The sequence below is a fragment of the Heterodontus francisci genome, chromosome 13 (assembly GCF_036365525.1).
Source record: "Heterodontus francisci isolate sHetFra1 chromosome 13, sHetFra1.hap1, whole genome shotgun sequence".
Taxonomy (NCBI): Eukaryota; Metazoa; Chordata; class Chondrichthyes; order Heterodontiformes; family Heterodontidae; genus Heterodontus; species Heterodontus francisci.
Genome location: NC_090383.1, coordinates 18,628,987 through 18,648,212, shown reverse-complemented (window position 1 = coordinate 18,648,212; position 19,226 = coordinate 18,628,987). Strand labels below are relative to the sequence as shown.

Sequence of the window (19,226 nt, the reverse complement as noted above, 5' to 3'; positions counted from 1 at the left end):
TGAGGTCCTAAAAGATGTTGCATTTCTTTCTTTTCTATCTGTCCCTTACTGTAAATACCTTCAACTCCCGGAGCTCGGTAACAGTATCGGAGGTTGGATTTAGCAGATACTCTCTTGTCTCGTGGAGCCACTGTTTGATAGCGTTTAATTCACTCTCCACCTCCTCCCGCTCTTTCAGCTCCTGTTGGACCATTTTCTTGCTTTTCCTTATCTTCTGTCGAACACTTGAATTGAAAAGAGATTTTTGTCAATATTCACCGCAACCACATCTCTTGTAACCCAACGAGGGAACTGGGCCTGTGGAACAGGATCCTCCCATTAGAAAAAAACACATTTTGTTTTCAAAATTTGATGAGTTCAAATACAATTACGAGAATGTAACTATCAGCAAGAAATGTTTAACCATTGTTTGGTCATTTTGTCCAATGAAGGGTAGTGAGTGCCTGGAACTTGCTGCCGGGGGAGATGGTGGAAGCAGGTACGACAATGACGTTTAAGAGGCATCTTGACAAATACATGAACAGGATGGGAATAGAGGGATACGGTCCCCGGAAGTGCAGAAGGTTTTAGTTTAGACAGGCATCAAGATCGGCGCAGGCTTGGAGGGCCGAATGGCCTGTTCCTGTGCTGTACTGTTCTTTGTTCTTTGAATGAAGCATCAGAGGCTCTGTCCTGGCCCAACATTTATCCCTTGACCAACACCATTAAAACAGAGCGGCTGGTAATTTATCCGACTTGTTTTTTTGTGGGATCTTGCAGGGTTGCCAGATGAGTTGGGTGACAGCCCCCTTGGTTGAGGTCTGCTGCTGCTCAATGTCTAGCTTCACGCATTCACATAAGAAGAGTGGCCAATTGGATAATGTAATGTGAGCCTAACAAAAGGGCCTGGGGGGGATAAACAGTGAAAAAATATTTCCACTAGCTAGTGAACTGGTGATGAGGCTTGCACTGAAGATTATCACCTGGCGAATGAAGAGGGAAGTCAACAGAAATGCTTTCACACAGAGGGTTATTAGACGAGAGAATGCTGTACTAAAAAAGGCCATGAAGGGAAAGTGTGTAACATCACTTTAAAGGGAGTTGGAAAAGGATTGGTAAAAGATGAATATAAAACAATACAGGAAAAGGGGTTGGGAAATAGGCTTAGAGTAGACAGTGTTAGCTTAAAAGCAAGCATTGGCACAGGTGCAATGGGCCGAATGGCCTCCCTCTTGGCTGTAATTCCTATGATGACAGTCATGGAAAAATATCCTGGCTAGAGACCACCTGGAGGAATGGGGAAAATCAAGAGGGAACCACAAAATGAACCATGTGCTGTTGGGACCATTATGGAGTCAGTTTCCAATGCATGATATATGTAATCAGATAAACAACACATCAATTTGATATTTCTGTAATGACAGAAAGGTGTTGCAGTAGATATCAATCAACATATATGTTGTGGCTTGCTTGTCATTATTCATTTCTAAAATTCCCCACCTATCTCCGAATTAGTCCCTAGCCCGGTGAGGCATTTATTGGTGAATAAATAGTAATCAAATTGGAGAAGTGAGGCTAGCATCTGGGCAGGTGTTAAATGTGTGTAGCCAGGAACTGTAGCAAGTGGCAGTCACAGAGAACAGGACTCGGGTGAGGGGAACTGACACTGAGCAGTTTATTGGTGCACTCAACTTTCACTGCAAAGCAGGATAGTAGCTGTGTGTTCATGATATGTAACAGGTGTACGTAAGGACTGTTTGCACGGCTACAAAGGACGATGGCTCTAACTCCACTCATCTAAGCGCCGCATCAAAATATAAGTTGCATTTTCAGTTCAGTTCCTTCCTTTCAGTACACAGAGATCATCAGGATTGTAAATAGAATGGAAAAAGAAAATATGGAAATTACTTGACACTAAATTGTGACAGTAGGACAGGGAGTCATACAAAGGCATATTTCAGACTGATATCAGGCAATTTATCTTCACATAAGCCCTGGGGCAAGATTTTGGGTCGGGACCCTGACGTCAGGGTCAAACGGGGGTCACAACCCTGCACAGTGTCAGAAACAGTTACAAGGCAGCGATATTCCCCGAATTGGCCAATTGGCGGCCAGAGGGCGAGCTTGCTGTCCAATTAAAAAACACCTCCACAGGACAGCCTGCAGCCCATGCTGTGGGCAAGCAGGTGGGGAGGGGAGGACCTCAAAGCCTGCCTGGTGCATTGGCCCCCGGTCTACGCTAGTTAGCCTCTGACATAGGCCTTAATAGGCCATTTAATTCCCTTAATTGTCTACCTGCTGCTTGCCGGCAGGTGACCCTTTCCACCTCATCCCACTTCCAGGAAAATGACACGACGGACAGCATACTCACCCCCATGTGGGGCTGAAAATCCTGCCCTGGAATCAACTGGGCACTTCAATGGGGTGGGAATGTCAGATCTTTCTGGATGGATGGACATAGATGGGCCTTCCTCATCTGTAATTATCTTCTGAAATCCCCTGTAAAGACTTCTCCAGAAGTATGACCCGCTTGTTGTTGCTTTTCCTACTAAGGAAGCACTTTACGGGAACGGTTAATACTATCCACTGGTAAATCATTCATTTACCCCACCTCAAGGGATGCAGATGCTTTTCTAAAGGGTAAACACTAGATGCACATCCAATCCACTTACTTGTCGTATCTGTCCTGCATGGCTTTGATTTCATGCATTACAGGTAGGTCCTCGACGGAGGTAGAAGGCATGGCCACATCACGGAGCATGTTCAGCGCTTGTTGTCGGAGCACGGTCAGAGTGGACTGTTCCCGTTCCACTTCCTGTGCGAAGGCATCGTGGTACTCGAGGAGCTCGAGCAGCTCGGTCTTCCTTGCCTTTTCAACCGAGCTGTCGGGGAGCCGATCCTGCAACTGGTCCACTACAACAGTGGTTGTCTCGATCTGGGGACCAAAATCAATCCCACAGCAGGGGCAGAGTAACTAACATGAAAACAACCCACCTCACTGACAGAAAACAATCGGGTGAATTCAGTGACCACCACAGCCCCCCACTAGCAGAATGCTAAAACAGGATTGCAAGTGAATTACATTGGAACCCCGTGCATACACCCTACTGATGATGAAAGCTGTGGTCACATTGCTATTTTTTGTTAGTTACTGCCCTTGTTCCCACTCTCTCGTGAAGAGCAAAATTGAAAGCGATGTAGGGGTATGAGTGGAGTTGGGTATGAAATAACCACTCAGTGTGGGGTAGTAAGCAAGATCACTGAACTGCAGGACTGGATGAGGAATCTTGAGCTTTTCAACCTTGAAAGGGGTCGACTGAAGGGAATTTTGTGGACAGAAATTCTTTAAGAATAGGTAAATCAGGAAAAGTATTTTAAATTAAACTACAATAATAGGACAAAGAGCCACAGGTTTCAGCAGATCAAAGTGCAAATTTAGGATTGAAATCAACAATGATTGATCTGCACATACAATGGACTCCTGAGTGGTGTTGTAAAAAACCCAGGAACACTCAAGCATCAGATGGACGGGACATTGTTATAGGGTCTCGCTAGATGGATGAGTTGGGTTAGGTTGAAAGGGTCATTATTATCTTGTGGTTCTGCAATTAACAACATTCTTACCCAGATTTCCAATTTTTGATGACCTCTCTTTTCCATTCAGCCCCCTTCCCAGAATTCTGCCCAAGCACAAAGACAAAAACCTGTCTTTTTTTTTGTTCGTTTTCAATCATTTACCTCCATCCAAATTTCCAGCACTACAAATGGGCCAACAGCTCCTTCGTACTTCCTACCATTGGGGACTCCTGTTTGAGCCTTCGTACTTCTACTGTAAAAATGAACCCACGTGGCTATTAATCAATGAATTGCTAAGAGGGTGTACAAAGCATAGGTGTTGCAAGCAGCTTCAGGTGGGCTTTGCCCTTGTGTCACGTGTGTAACTTGCCCTTTATTTGGAAAGATAAGTCCTTTAACCAAACCCGTGGTAATGGATAAAAGTTGAAAATGTCAGTAGGTCAGGCAGCAACAGTAGAAGAGAGGCACAGAGTTAATGTATCCGGTCGATGACCTCTCATTAGAGTGAGAAGATGTTAGAGATGAAGAGTTCTTGAGCAAATGCAGAGCCAGGGACAAGGGGCTGGGAAGGAAGGAACAAAGGAGCAGGTCCATGACAGGGTGAAGAGTAGGTGTGTCTTCTCCTCCTAGGCAGATTTTCCACACTTCCCTGCACCTCTGCTATTCTGTCATAAGTATTTACACCTCCTCCCGACCCACCTTTTGTTTCTTTACTTGCCCCATTATCAGTACCCCCTTTGCCTCACACTGTCATCACTTTGATCACTCCTGCCCTCTAGCCTATCACAGACTTGTTCTTTCCTCCTCCTTCCCTTTTCCCTGGCTCTGTAAATTGCTTAAAGACTCTCTAGGGGAGAAATTTGTTTTGTGTATCCACCATTTCTAACGGTGCTTGGCAGACTTACATCGATTCCCCGGGAACAGGCATGAGCGCGGCCACTACCTGCGCGGTGCTACGTAAACGAGTTCCTCCCCCTTCATCCCTAACATTTTCCAGTTCTGATGAAAAGTTAGCAACCTGAAACGTTAACTCTTTTACCCCTCCACAGAGGCTGCCTGACCTGCTGAGTGTTTCCAGCACTTTCTGTTTTTATTTTAAATTTCCAGCATCTGCAGCACTTGGCTTTTGTTCTATGATAAGTGATGTGCATCACTCGGCTTTGTACCTTGTCAGTGAGGTTTTTCCAGCCACGCGCAGCTTCCTCCAGCATCTTCTCCTGCTCTCGGGCTACGGTGCGGAGTCGAGTCCAGCGCTGCCACACAGTTGTCATGGACCTGCTTATGGTGGCCTTGCTGGTGTCATTGCCCAGGCTCTCGAGGTGTGAGGCTTGCTCCTCCAGGGCTGTGATCTTCTCATGGAAGGAGTTCACCACAGACAGCAAGGACTGGGCGTGGAGAGAAATACTGGTGAAACGTATGGATTAAACTAGAACTTGATGCTTTCACAAACACATATAGCCTATTACATAGGATATACACCACAGAAACAGACCATTACACCAACCAGTTCATGCTGGAGTATATGCTCCATTCGAGCCTCCTCCCATCCTTCCTCATCTATCAGAATCCTCTATTCCCTTCTCCCTCATGTGCTTATCTAGCCTCCCCTTAAAGACATCAATGCTATGCACCTCAACTACTCCCTGTGGTAGTGAATTCCACATTCTTACCACTCTCTGGGTAAAGAAGTTTCTTCTGAATTCTCCATCTGATTTCTTGGTGACTTTCTTATTTATGGCCTCTAGTTTTGTTCTTCCCCCTAAGTGGAAACTCTCCTCTATCAAAACCTTGCAGAATTCCAATGACCTCTATTAGGTCACCCGTCAGCCTTCTCTTTTCTAGAGAAAATTCCCCAGCTTGTACATCCTTATTTTTCTATAAATATTCCTTTTACAGAAAATTTGTAAAAATACTCTACATAACAGTTCAAATTTGACATTACATAAAGTGCGATACAGATCAGTTTCTTTCAATACAGGACCTGAGGTAGCTCACTACATCTGCCATTACAAGTTATATTTACAATGTACATTTAGATTTTATTTCAAACATTCTCTGGTGCATACAACCAGAGGGGTTTTACATAGTTTCTAGCCCCTCGGTATACTATGGCGGGAGGGCCTTCCACAATGGCCTTTCTTAACAGGTATATAACATAGAAGTTCAGGTACCATCTTTGTCAATCTTTTTTGAACCCTCCCCAGTGCCTTGATATCCTTTTTAGAATATGGGAACCAGAACTGTACATCGTACTGCAAATGTGGTCCAAAACAAGGTTTGATACAATTTGATACAATGGGCGGCGCAGTGGTTAGCACCGCAGCCTCACAGCTCCAGGGACCCGGGTTCGATTCTGGGTACTGCCTGTGCGGAGTTTGCAAGTTCTCCCTGTGTCTGCGTGAGTTTTCTCCGGGTGCTCCGGTTTCCTCCCACATCCAAAAGACTTGCAGGTGATAGGTAAATTGGCCATTGTAAATTGCCCCTAGTGTAGGGAGGTGATAGGGAATATGGGATTACTGTAGGGTTAGTATAAATGGGTGGTTGTTGGTCGGCACAGACTTGGTGGGCCGAAGGGCCTGTTTCAGTGCTGTATCTCTAAATAAATAATTTTAGCAAACTACTTTTCAATTCTTGGAATTCACAAAAACTGAGAACGAGTGAGAAAGAAAGAAGGAAAAAGGAAGAACAAGGGTGAAAAAGACAGAGCATGTTATGAGCTAGTTATCGATGTGAGCTAGTTAATGTTGTCAGCCAGTTATTATTGCTATACTGACCTTATGTTGAGTCAGCTTCTCTTCACTCTCATGGCTAGTTGCAGCTTTGGCTGTGGAGAATTCCGACAACTTCTTTTCTGCCTCGTTCATCAGAGCAATGACCTGCTGCCTGGCCTCTTGGTAGTCATGCCACTGGGTTACGCATCTAGAGGGGGGGGGGGGGGGGGGGGGGGATGTGCCAGAACCATACTTAATCAGCTCTGGTTTTTAAACAAAACACTCCCTGGGCACTGCTGATCTAATGCATTAGTTCAGTGGAGAGCTGATGCTGACACTAGCATTTGTAATTCGAAGACACGCTGCTGTGCTAAGGTGTTGGAGAAAGAGGCAGCTTACTTAACAATTGAAAAGGGAGACGGAGTATTTTTGTTGAAATCAGCAAAACAAAGTATCTCCAGGCCTCCCAATGGGATAACTCAATTCACTACACCCACTCCAAAAATGCCTCAGGATATGGGAAAAATAGAGCGAGAATAAACAGCTGCAGTTGAGGAGCTAGCATCTACCCAGGAAAGGCGGGCCGAATGGCTTCCTTCTGTAATTTGGGCGAGTCCAGACCCTTTGGCCCATCAGCACGAAGAACCCATCAAAACTTCACCTGGCCAATCAAATGACACAATGGAAGTAAATGTTCAAATTCAGCTTAAACTTTGTAGCCAATTTTCAACTAATCATAGATCGAATTATACTGAGCTATCGCACAAATGGTTAATTATAAAAATGATTCATTAATTTGTATTTGGTCAAGGAAGAAGAGGTGGCCAGGACACCAAGAGGACTCCGTGCTCTTTAAATCATTCCAAAACATCCCTAACGTCCATCTGAACAGGCAGACAGGGCCTCAGTTTAACATCTCACCCGAATTTTCAAGGGGCAACAACAGAGGCGGGTGGGCAGATGGTCCTGCAATTTCCCTTCACCGGCCAATGTGCCAGTTTGCCAACATTATCCCATCTCCAGGCCATTTTGGAACATGCCAGTTTGAGGGTCAGGAATGAAACAGCTACCCGCCCATTAAGTGGCGGGTAGCCAATTAAGCCTATTAAAGGGCCTAATGAAGGCCCTTTGCTCCCGCTGACTGGAATTTTCCAGGCAGCAGGCGAGCCTCCCCCCACCTCCCCCACCCCGCCCCGTGGTGGTTGGAGCACAGCCGATGAAAGTAGGCGGCCTCCCATGGCAGACTGGGGGTCAATGCTCTATGTGGCTTGTTAAACACCAACACATCCCTGCCACCACCTACACCTCTGCTGTGACTAATAAACAGCCACAGCGGTGGCCACAGGCCACCCTGTGGAAGGGTGCCCCCTCTAAAATGGCATTCTTGCAGCTGTGGCCAGTTTTAATTTCAGAACTTATAAAAGGCATTGCGAGGGAGCCTTCATCTTGAGGTTCCCTCTCTCTCTCTTACCTACGATGGCAGTTCCTACCCCTGATGGTGGGGCTGCCAATCTCTCAGTGCTGGAGGGCCGCCGATTGACCCTTCTGTATCAGAAGACCAGCTGCCGCGCTTAATTGGATGGCAAGTGCACCCTCTGGCCACCAATTGGCCTGGCACTCAAAAATTGCATTGGGCATGTCACACAGATGCCGTTCAGGGCCGGGACCTGGAAATAATCCTGACTTGGGGTCCGGAGCCCAGAACAAAAATGCAGCCCAATACCTCTAACAGAGCAGCACTCCCTCAGTGTGGCACAGAGAATGTCAGCCTAGATTTTCTGCTCAAGCCTCTTGATTGAGACTTGAACCCACGTCCTTCTGACTCAGAGGCAAAAGTGTGACCCCCTGAGCCAAGCTAGCCCAGTGGTAGACTAATGGATGGAAAGTAAGATGAGTTGCGAATCGGGTGTGTGCCCCTCGATGCCTGAAAACCCAATATGCAAAGCTGTTGTATAGAACTTGGAGGGCAAAATCATAAAACCATTGTGCTAATATTGCGCAATTTTGATACCAAATACCCTTGGGATAAATTTTCCATGATTTTAATGGAACTTAATTACATCGAATTTGCAAGCCATAAACAGGCCATTTGGTCCAACATGTCCATGCCATTGCTTATGCTCCCCACAAGCTTTATACCACCCTATCAGCATATCTTTCTATTCCTTTCTCCCTCATGTACTTATCTAGCTTCTCCTGAAATATATCTATGCTTTTCATCTCAACCATCCTCGTGGTAGCAAGTTCCACATTCTAGTTACTCTCCTGGTAAAGAAGCTTGTCCTGAATTCCTGATTGGATTTATTAGTGACTACTTGATACTGACTCCCCACAAATGGAAATATCTTCTCCACATCTACCTTATCGAACACCTTCATAATTTTAAAGACCTCTATCAGGCCACCTTTTCGAGAGAACAAAGCCGCAGGCTTTCCTGATAGTTACAATATTTCAGTTCGAGTTTTTTTTTATTCTTTCATGGGATGCGAACGTCAGTGGCAAGGCCAGCATTTGTTGCCCATCCCTAACTGTCCTTGACAACTGAGTGGCTTGCGAGGCCATTTCAGAGGCCAGTTAAGAGTCAACTACATTGCTGTGAGTCTGGGGTCACATGTAGGCCAGACCAGGTAAGCATGGCAGATTTCCTCTCCTAAGGGACACTCGTGAACCAGATGGGTTTTTACGACAATCGATGATAGTTTCATGGCACCATTACTGAGACCAGCTTTCAATTCCAGACTTTTACTAATTGAATTTAGATTCCACCATCCGTAATGGTTGGATTTGAACCAGTGTCCCAAGGGCATTAGCCTGGGCCTCTAGAATACTAGTCCAGTGACATTATCACTGCGCCACCATCTCCCCTTATAAGAATATTATAAATCTTTTTTGCATGTGCTCCAGTGCCTCTGTATGCTTTTTGTAATATGCAGATTAGTTCTGTGCAGGCATAGTAGATCACCATGCCAGTTTTACGCCAGATTGAAAATCTACCCCCATCATATCACTGCCACACCAATCTGCTCTGATCAAGCTCAAGGGGACTGCAATCTCACATAGTAAAACATGCAAACTATATTGCCACCTATTTGGAGAATTTACCTTTGGAGAATGACTTGCTGACCTTGAGCTTGTTGCTCAGTGTTTGCTCTTCTTTGCTGTAATGAGGCCAAGCTCTGTTCCACTTGCTCTCTGCCCACCGCGTTGATTGATGGCAGTAGATCAGGGACCAAGGTCTCCAACTCCCCCAGCTGGCTGGTGAGGTCTGCTTCTGTGGTGAAGAACTCGACGTGCCTTTTCAAGGTCTCCTCTGAACCGTCCACATCCAGGCCATCGCCCGCCTGCTGTAAGAGGGCACTGGCATCCTCCAACCAGTCACCAGCAGATTGAACTGCCCGTTGGTACCGCTGGATCAGGGCCTGCACCTTGTCCAGGAATGTCTGGAGGGTGAAGAGAAATTATCATTATCACTGACAAATCAGTTGGCAGATTATCCTGCAGGGTCTCTCCATCAGAAAAATTACCAAGTGTCCTGTCACTTGTTAGCTTTGGTCATAATATTGCTCACAAAATTTCAACAATATCATTCACTTGCCAATGCTGGGTAAATGCCTAAGACCCGTTTCCACTGAGTAGCCATGCTCAGAGAGAGTAGCCATGAACAGAGAGAGCTGCAATATGAGGAAAAGAGCTGTAATAGCGGAGAGAGAGAGCTATAATACTGCAGATGTAGATGCAATACCAGATAGAGAGAGCTGCAACATTGGAGAGAAAGTTGTAATACCGGAGAGAGGGAGAGCTGCCGCCCCAGACAGAGGGAGAGCTGCCGCCCCAGACAGAGGGAGAGCTGCCGCCCCAGACAGAGGGAGAGCTGCCGCCCCAGACAGAGGGAGAGCTGCCGCCCCAGACAGAGGGAGAGCTGCCGCCCCAGACAGAGGGAGAGCTGCCGCCCCAGACAGAGGGAGAGCTGCCGCCCCAGACAGAGGGAGAGCTGCCGCCCCAGACAGAGGGAGAGCTGCCGCCCCAGACAGAGGGAGAGCTGCCGCCCCAGACAGAGGGAGAGCTGCCGCCCCAGACAGAGGGAGAGCTGCCGCCCCAGACAGAGGGAGAGCTGCCGCCCCAGACAGAGGGAGAGCTGCCGCCCCAGACAGAGGGAGAGCTGCCGCCCCAGACAGAGGGAGAGCTGCAATACTGAGAGAGGGAGAGCTGCAATACTGAGAGAGGGAGAGCTGCAATACTGAGAGAGGGAGAGCTGCAATACTGAGAGAGGGAGAGCTGCAATACTGAGAGAGGGAGAGCTGCAATACTGAGAGAGGGAGAGCTGCAATACTGAGAGAGGGAGAGCTGCAATACTGAGAGAGGGGGAGCTGCAATACTGAGAGAGGGGGAGCTGCAATACTGAGAGAGGGGGAGCTGCAATACTGAGAGAGGGGGAGCTGTAATACTGAGAGAGGGGGAGCTGTAATACTGAGAGGGGGGGAGCTGCAATACTGAGAGGGGGGGAGCTGCAATACTGAGAGGGGGGGAGCTGCAATACTGAGAGGGGGGGAGCTGCAATACTGAGAGGGGGGGAGCTGCAATACTGAGAGGGGGGGAGCTGCAATACTGAGAGGGGGGGAGCTGCAATACTGAGAGGGGGGGAGCTGCAATACTGAGAGGGGGGGAGCTGCAATACTGAGAGGGGGGGAGCTGTAATACTGAGAGGGGGGGAGCTGTAATACTGAGAGGGGGAGCTGTAATACTGAGAGGGGGAGCTGTAATAATGAGAGAGGGAGCTGTAATACTGGATAGTGAGAGAGAGTGAGTATTCTGGAAAGGGAGTTCTAACATCAGAGAGCAAGGGGAACAGGCTCCAAAAGGTAATGGTGGAAAGAGATAGTATTGCTTAATCCAAATGTCAGTTAGATAGATTTCCTTCAGAAAACTACGTTTTGGGATATAGTATATGAGTAATGAGATATGACATTTGGTAAGTTTAGCAGACTTGGGAGGAACAGGTAACTCTGGACCAATGGTTCCCAAAGCTTTCCACTGCTGGAGTTTTCTTCGGCTCACTCTGGTTCTGTTGTTGACTGAATCATAGAGATTGATTTCTGTGATTAGTCAACAACACCATTCTTGATGTATCATGTGACTACCAGGATGCTACAATGTCAATTAAATGAACCTTGATCTTTTGCCACCTAGAAATTCCTACATTCTGAAGATATTGACTAACCTTCTTGGTGCTCAATGTCTCCTGGACTTCAGCCTCTAGCTTGGAGAGTTCAAGCAGGTTGCTCTCAACCTGTGGAGGCATCAACTCCCTGGACTCGGTATACTTTTCTTTCTCTTTACTGCTCAATGCTGCCATAATCCGAAGACTTGACTGCACTTCCTCCTCGAGGATCTGGGACTTCCGTATCTCTTCCTGGATGCTCTGAAGCTTTATGTCCAAATTTGAGGCAGCACTGAGGTCTCCTTTAATCAGCCTCAGCCAATCAAGGGTGTGTTGGATTTCAGTCTGGAAGTCGATCCTTTGAATGAGTCTGCCCTCGCACTCCATTATCCTCTCGCCAATTGTTCCTTGGGCTGACTGAAGGTCTTCCTTCCAGGCTTGTATTTGTTGACTCCTCAACTCGTGGGCTTCGCTGTCCAGCTCGGGTGAAAACTGTTCCACTTGCTCGATCAACCTTTTCAAGAGAGAGCTGGCGTCCTGCACGCTCCCAGCCAAAGCGTGGTAGTTCTTCAGCTTCTCCTCGATGGAATGGGTTTCCTCATTTATTTTGACGAGTTCCTCTCCCAAAGCCCGAAGCTCGGCCTCCAACTGCAGCGACGTGGCCTCGTGATCTTGGTAAGCTGTGATGGTGTCATCCAACAGCCCCACTCGCAGCTCCATTTGCCGTTTCAGTCGGCTGTAAAGACTGGTCAGACTCGCCATTTCATCGGGTTGCCATGGCTGGCCAGAGCTCCGGAAGGTCTCCTTCCTCTGGTTCAGGTCGTCCACCGCCTTACCGAGGCCCATCACCTCACCGAGGAGTGTTCTGTAGTCACTCTGCACTGAAACCACCTCCTTTGAGGAGAGACTCAGACGTGTTTTGCTCATTTGAACCAGCTGGTCCTCCAGTTCACTCAGTGCCTTGCTGGTTAAATCAATCAGGGAGACATACTCCTTACGGCCCGCAATCGCCTCCTGGATCTTGTCGGACTTTTCCTTAGCGAGGGCTATGATGCCGTTAAATTGCTTGGGCAGGACATTTAACTTTTCATCCAAGAAGGAATGATCAGCTTCACTCAGCGCAGGTAATAATTCCCGACCCGTTCTCTGCACCAGAAGAAGCAAATTTTCATACTCGGGGGATTGTTCCAGGACCTGCTGGTACTTGCTCAGCTGTGAGCACAGCTCTGTGTCACTACTCATGAGGCTGATTTGCGGGAAGGTCACAATGTCCGCCTGCTTTAGCCAGTGGCACACTTTATCCAAATCCGCCTTGAAATACTTCCTGGAGACCAGGATCTTCTCCAGTTCCTGCAGCCTCTGGGCACTTTTCTGCAGGGCAGATTCATACATGCTCTGTAGGTCCTGTAGCTGGGTCATTATTTCAGCCGTCTCTTCCTCTGTCGCTTCCCTTGCCAGTTCCCTGCCCTGAGCCCACAGGGCTGTGACGTCAGTCTGATACTCCTTCAGGCGGTTGCTCACGCTCTTGCAGGTTCGTATCTGCTTGCCCACGTCGAGCGGCATGAGAGCCACGTGCTCCTGGGAAGTCGCCACTCTCTCGTTCTGCTGGATCCAGTTGATGGCGAGGCTGACAGCCATGAGGAACTGCGTGCGGTCCGACAGGGCTTTGCTCAGGTACTTCCTCCTCTGACTGACTACCTCGCTCAGGGAGCTCATCTTCCCGTGTAGTGTGCCCAGGGCCCGCTGCAGGCGCTGCCTCTCGTCCAGGCCCAGGCGAGCCAAGATCTTCTCCGCCTCTTCCGTCACCGCTCCGTGAGCCAGCTGCTGGGACTCCAGCTCATTGCAGATGGCGATGTGGTCCAGGAGCAGCGTCTGTGCTAGCTCTGCTGGCGGGCTGCATCTTAGAGCCTCGGCAAAGAGGTGGGTCTGACCATCCGCCCAGTCCAGCAGGTCCTCGACCTTGGACTGGCACTGGCTCAATTCCTCCAAGGTCGTAACAGAAAGCTGGATTTTCTTTTCTATCAGGTTTTCCAAGTGGGCCCATTGCTTCTCCAAGTGACTGGTCTGCTCTTTGATCAGTTCCTTATCTTCAGGGTTCAAGCGATCCTTTAGTTTTTGCTTCTGCTCCTTCAGATCGTCCAATACAAATTTCTGAGCTTGTACGATGCTTGCGAGCTTCTTCAGAGCTTCCAGATGTTCGGCTGTACTTTCAGCATCAGTTCTGTTACAAATAAAATATCAGAGTGAGAATGTGATGTGTTTTGCCTGAAAGAGTGACAACGGTTGCTGAATGTGTACTACTTCGGTTTAATTGGAAAGGTCATTTTCAGACTGCGCTCTGGACCAGGGCCCCTTCGCCTGCCTGGAGCACATGCTGGGAATTTTGAATGTTACATTGGGATCTCTCACCATGGTTTGGAGAGAGATAGTGGTAAGCAGCAGGCGCTGAGATTTTCATCGTGCGCTCTCAGTGAATGGTCGCCCCTGCCACAGGACAAAAGCAACAACCGTCCCTGGCAACGTAAACATGTCACAAATCTTCCCAACTGGGGAAGATGGTGGTGTAATGGTAATGTCACTGAACTAGTAATCTAGAAGCCCAGGCTAATGTCCTGGGGACACGGGTTCAAATCCCACCACGGCAACAAGTGGAATTTAAATTCAATTAATTAATAAAAATATGGAATTGAAAGCTAGTCTCAGTAATTGTAGTATAAACCCATCTGGTTCACTAATGTCCTTTAGGGAAGGAAATCTGCTGTCCTTACCTGGTCTGGCCTACATATGACTCCAGACTCACAGCAATGTGGTTGACTCTTAACTGCCCTCTGAAATGGCCTAGCAAGCCACTCAGTTGCCAAGGGCAATTAGTGATGGGAAACAAAGACTGGCCTTGCCAGCGACGCCTACATCCCATGAAAGAATTTTTAAAAATTCCTGCCGCACAGGCAGATGCCAGACAAAGAACTTATACAGAGAAGACAGACCAGACACAGACGGAGAAAACATACATAAATGGACATACAGAGAGATTGATTGATCAACAGATAGAGACAGATTACTAGATATTAAGAGTCAACTACATTGCTGTGAGTCTGGAGTCATATGTAGGCTAGACCAGGTAAGGACAGCAGATTTCCTTCCCTGAAGGACATTAGTGAACCAGATGGGTTTATACTACCATTACTGAGACTAGCTTTCAATTCCAGATCTTTTTATTTATTTATTCAGATATACAGAGACAAGATTGATAAACAGATAAAGAACCTACATTTATGTAGCACTTTTGATATCCTCAGCACAGCACAAACTTTTTCATATCCCATGAAGCATTGTTTGAAGTGTAGTCACTCCTGTTTTGCAGGGAATACGGCAACCATTGTGCGCACAGCAAGATCCCACAAACAGCAGTGAGAGAACTTAGTAGACAGACGGACTGATAGATTTATCTTATCTATCTGCCTAACCATATACTCACCTTGCTAAGTTGTCCCATTCTTTTGTGAATTTGTCCAAAAGTACTTCTACAATACTCATTCGATCGTGGTAATCCCTTGCTCTCTGTTGGTCCTCCTCTCTTATTGAGAGAAGAGCATTGATCTCTTGACACAACTCCAACCACTGGTTGCTTAACTGGCCAATCTCTGAGTGTTCAGGTGACTCGTGGCCTTCCGTCAGGCTACTGACCTTCTCTGTCAGCGCAGTGATGTTAGCCTGCTTGGACTGGAATTGACGACCCAGTTCCTGAATACAAGAAACAAATTTCAGAATTTTTCAACGTAATAACATTCCAACAGTTTGTGAGGCTGAACTCTGAACTTGGTCGGTAAGTGTGAGTGTGTCTTCGTCAGCAAAAGCCCAATAGGTTCAAAGGTGAAGGAAGTTCATTTCAAATTGCTGCTCACTTCCTTAAGATGGGACCTGGGCATGTTTAGTCCCATTAAGACAGATTCAAATGAATGGAACATGGAAAACCTCCAACCCCAAAAACATGTGGCAGCATACCACACTCCGCCAAAAATTTCAATCAGGTGCCAAGGCCCCAATTGACGATTCAAAGTGGAATTGCACCCAAGACACTTCCGATATGGTTTAGGGCTGATGCCTTTAACAAAACAGTATGAATACCCGGAAATCAATGAAGAAATGACAAAACTGCTGCACTGAGCACTGGAACTCAACCATCCAGTGTCACCCAATGGGAGGTGAAAGGTCAATTCAGTCAGTTCCCTGATGTGAGGTACAAAGGCTGCAGCATCACTTCTGCAAGAGAGAAAGAAAAGAAGATGTGGTAATCCACCTTGGGTGGCAACCTGTGTGCCTGCAAGCCACTGGGCAAAAGGGGCAACCAGCAAAGTTGTGAGAGGAAGAAACAGGTCTGGCTATTGGGTGCAAAGTGAATTTAGGATATGTGGGCTTAAGAATGTAACCACCCTGCTTGTCTTTAAAACTTAGATGGAAGGTTAAAATATAGAAAACAGCATGGATTCCAGATAAAGACAGTCCTCAGTTATACAGAACATTGTTCAATGCCCATCTGGACTGCTGCGTTCAGTCTCGGGCACCACACCACAGGAAGAATATATTGGCCGTGGAGGGGGCATGACACAGATTCACCAGAACCTCAGGGCATAAAGGATTAAACAGAGGACAAGTTACATAAATTTGAGTTTGTATTCATTTAAGTTTAGAAGATTAAGGGGTGATCTGATCAAGGTGCTTATAATCATTGAGGGATTCGATAGGGCAGATATAGTAAAACTACTTCCTCTGGTTGGGGAGTCCAGAACTAGGGAGCATAACCTTAAAATTACAGTCAGACCATTCAGGATGGAAATCAGGAAGCACTTTTCACAAAAAGGGTAGTGAAAATCTGGAGCTTTCCCCCAAAAGGCTCTGGATGCTGGGGATCAACTGAAGCTTTCAAGACTGAGATCAATAGTTATTTGTCAAAGGATGTGGAGGAAAGTGCTGGCACAGACACGATGGGCTGAATGGCCTCCTTCTGTGCTGTAATTTTTCTATGGTTCTAAATGGGGTTGAGGTATAGATTAGGAATAACCTAATCGAATGTTCTATACGTCGCAGTTAATGTAGGCGGCATTCCTTACCTGCACCTGGGCCAACTGTTTCTGAGCAATTTTCAGCTCCATTTCCGCAGGTCTCCTCTTTAGGCTCTGAAGCTGCTGCTCGGTGTCCAGAAAACAAGCCGAGAGCTCTGCCTTGTGCCGTTTTATTTCCTCCCAGCCGAGGGCTAGCTCCTGTGATCTGACCAGGTGCTGCTCAATCTGAAACAATACAGCTTGGGTTCATCAAACAGGCAAACATTAGCTCATGAGGGCTGCACCAGCATGTAATGGCAGAGCGAAGAGAGACAGTGGATGGATTGGTGGAAATCGATGACGCTAAGCTGCTCAGTGAGTAGCCTTCTCCTTCAGAAGATTGTGCCTTCAAGCCCCACTTCAAAGACTTGAGCACAAAATCTAGGTTGACACTTCAGTGCAGTAAAGAGGGAGTGCTACACTGTCGGAGGTGCCATCTTTCAGATGAAATGTTAAACTGCGATCTCATCTGCCCTTTCAGGTATACGTAAAAGATCCCATGGCACTATTCGAGCAGGCGAGTGCTCCCAGTGTCCTGGCTAATATTTAGATCTACACAGATAATCTGGTCATCATCACTGTGCTGTTTGTGGGAACATGCTCTGTGAAAATTGGCTGCCGTGTTTCCAACATAACAACAGTGATTAAACTTCAAAAGTGCTTCATGGCTATAACGTGTTGTGGGACATCCTGAGGAACCACCAGGGAGGAGTGCGCTGACCTGCCTCAGCTGGAGGTAATTCACAATGTCGGGGGGAAGATACACCACTGGAGTCAGAGCCCTGACACACTCCACCATCAGGGCATTCAACCACTTCAATATCTGCGCTAACGGGTACTTGAAACAAATGTGAACAATAACCTGTTTAAACACCCACCTGAAGCGCAAAGCACTACTCCAAGCACATCCGAGCATTGCACAGCCACTAATTCTGCAACACTCACACTTTAAAATTAAACTTTATCATCAACTGTAGTCTGAAAAATTGGAACAACTTAGACGATTATTGGGCAAAGCACATATGAATTTTGGGAGGATGGTGTTTGGAGTAACATTTTGGACAGGTATTACATAGAATGTTATGTAGAATTAGTCCATGATGGTGTTTGTGTTCCACACGAACCCCCTTCCACCCTAATTCATCTCGCCCTATCAGCATAACCTTCTATTCCTTTCTCCCTCATATGTTTTTCTAGGTTTCCCCTTAAATGCGTTTATGCCATTCGCCTCAACCACTCCACCTGGCAGCTGGTTCCACATTATCATCATTCTCTGAGTAAAGAGACTTCTTCTTAAATTACTATTTGAATTGATCAGTAACTGTCTTCTATTTATGGCCCTGAGTTTTGGACTCCTGCATCGCACAATTAGTAACCCTACACAAGTCTGAACTGTATAATGCTCAATATATGTACCTGCAACAAGTGCACTACCTATGAATCCTGACATTCTCTCTTATTCTACGTTCTAATAAGACCTGTAAATTGTTATACAACTTAATGGTGAATAAAACCCCACTGTGCTGCTCGGCTATGTATTTCATTCTCCCTCATAGAAAATTGAAGACCTCTCAGATCAGGCTAAGCAAGAAATTAATTTAACTTTTAAGTACAAAAGATACAAGCAGACGATTCAGACAATACATAAAAGCTGAATTGTCTTTTAATCTTTGTTAAGGGTGTGAACAGTCCAAGGTTGATTACACCAATAACAACAAATACTGTGGTTCAAGTGCCTTGGATCCACAAATCAGGATTTCAAAGTCCATAAAGGATGAAGGGTGAAGGGCTTTTTGGTCTTGGAATGAATAGCATTGGGTTATTAATAAATTAGCAAATGGAATAGCATGTCTTGGACAGGCAAGCCTGGGAGCGGAAGAAGTGATACAGGTAGATTACCGCTTGTTTGGTGTGTTGGATGTCTGCTGCTGCCTTCTTCACAGTGTCGTCGGATAAGTCACACATGGAGCAAAGGAGCTCCAGGTAAGTGCTCGCCTGCTCCTGCAAAGCCCGATAGTGTTTTACCTGCAGCAGCAAGGTGGAGTCTAGAGTTATTAACAGTAACACCTTATACCGTACAGCACACATAACTTTCCACATACAATGCACCCACAATGGTACCAATTTTAGTACAACCAAAAGAAAGACTGAGGAAGTATGCAGTTTAAATTAAATCACAATCGTTTAATGTAAGTGCGAAGTGATACATTTTGGTAGGAAGAAGGAAGAGAGGCAATATAAACTAAAGGGTACAAGCCTAAAGCAGGTGCATGAACAGAGGTACCTGGAGGTGCATGTGCACAAATCACTGAAGGTGGCAGGGCAGGTTGAGAAAGTAGTTAAAAAGGCATACAGGATCCTGGGTTTTATAAATAGAGACATAAAAGTACAAACGCAAGGAATTTATGATGAAACTGCAGAACATGTAGAAAAGACTTATGGGAATGGTTCCTAGGATGAAGGACTTCAATTACATGGATAGATTGGAGAAGTTTGGATTGTTCTTCTTAGAGAAGGTTGAGAGGAGATTTGACAGAGTTGCTCAAAATCATGAGAGGTCTAGACAGAGTAGATATTGAGATAAACAGTGCCCATCGAGAGAGGATGAAGAATCAGAGGACACCAATTAAAGGTGATTGGCAAAAGAACCTACAGCGACATGAGGAAAAACTTTTTAACACAGCGAGCGGTTAGGATCTG

The 19,226-nt window shown here is 46.5% G+C and overlaps 1 protein-coding gene across 11 annotated transcripts in view; it reads right to left on the bottom strand.

The window, feature by feature from the left end:
* Positions 1-19,226, bottom strand: part of LOC137376257 (nesprin-1-like) — a 500,292-nt gene that overhangs the window by 212,130 nt on the left and 268,936 nt on the right. For all 11 annotated transcript variants that reach the window (XM_068044441.1, XM_068044433.1, XM_068044435.1 and 8 more), the window contains 9 exons: positions 18,426-18,551; positions 16,536-16,712; positions 14,903-15,168; positions 11,485-13,645; positions 9,369-9,706; positions 6,330-6,474; positions 4,722-4,940; positions 2,652-2,914; positions 59-224 (listed from right to left, as the gene is read on the bottom strand). In XM_068044441.1, coding sequence (XP_067900542.1) covers positions 59-224; positions 2,652-2,914; positions 4,722-4,940; positions 6,330-6,474; positions 9,369-9,706; positions 11,485-13,645; positions 14,903-15,168; positions 16,536-16,712; positions 18,426-18,551 — 3,861 coding nt within the window. The remainder of the gene's footprint in view (positions 1-58; positions 225-2,651; positions 2,915-4,721; positions 4,941-6,329; positions 6,475-9,368; positions 9,707-11,484; positions 13,646-14,902; positions 15,169-16,535; positions 16,713-18,425; positions 18,552-19,226) is intronic.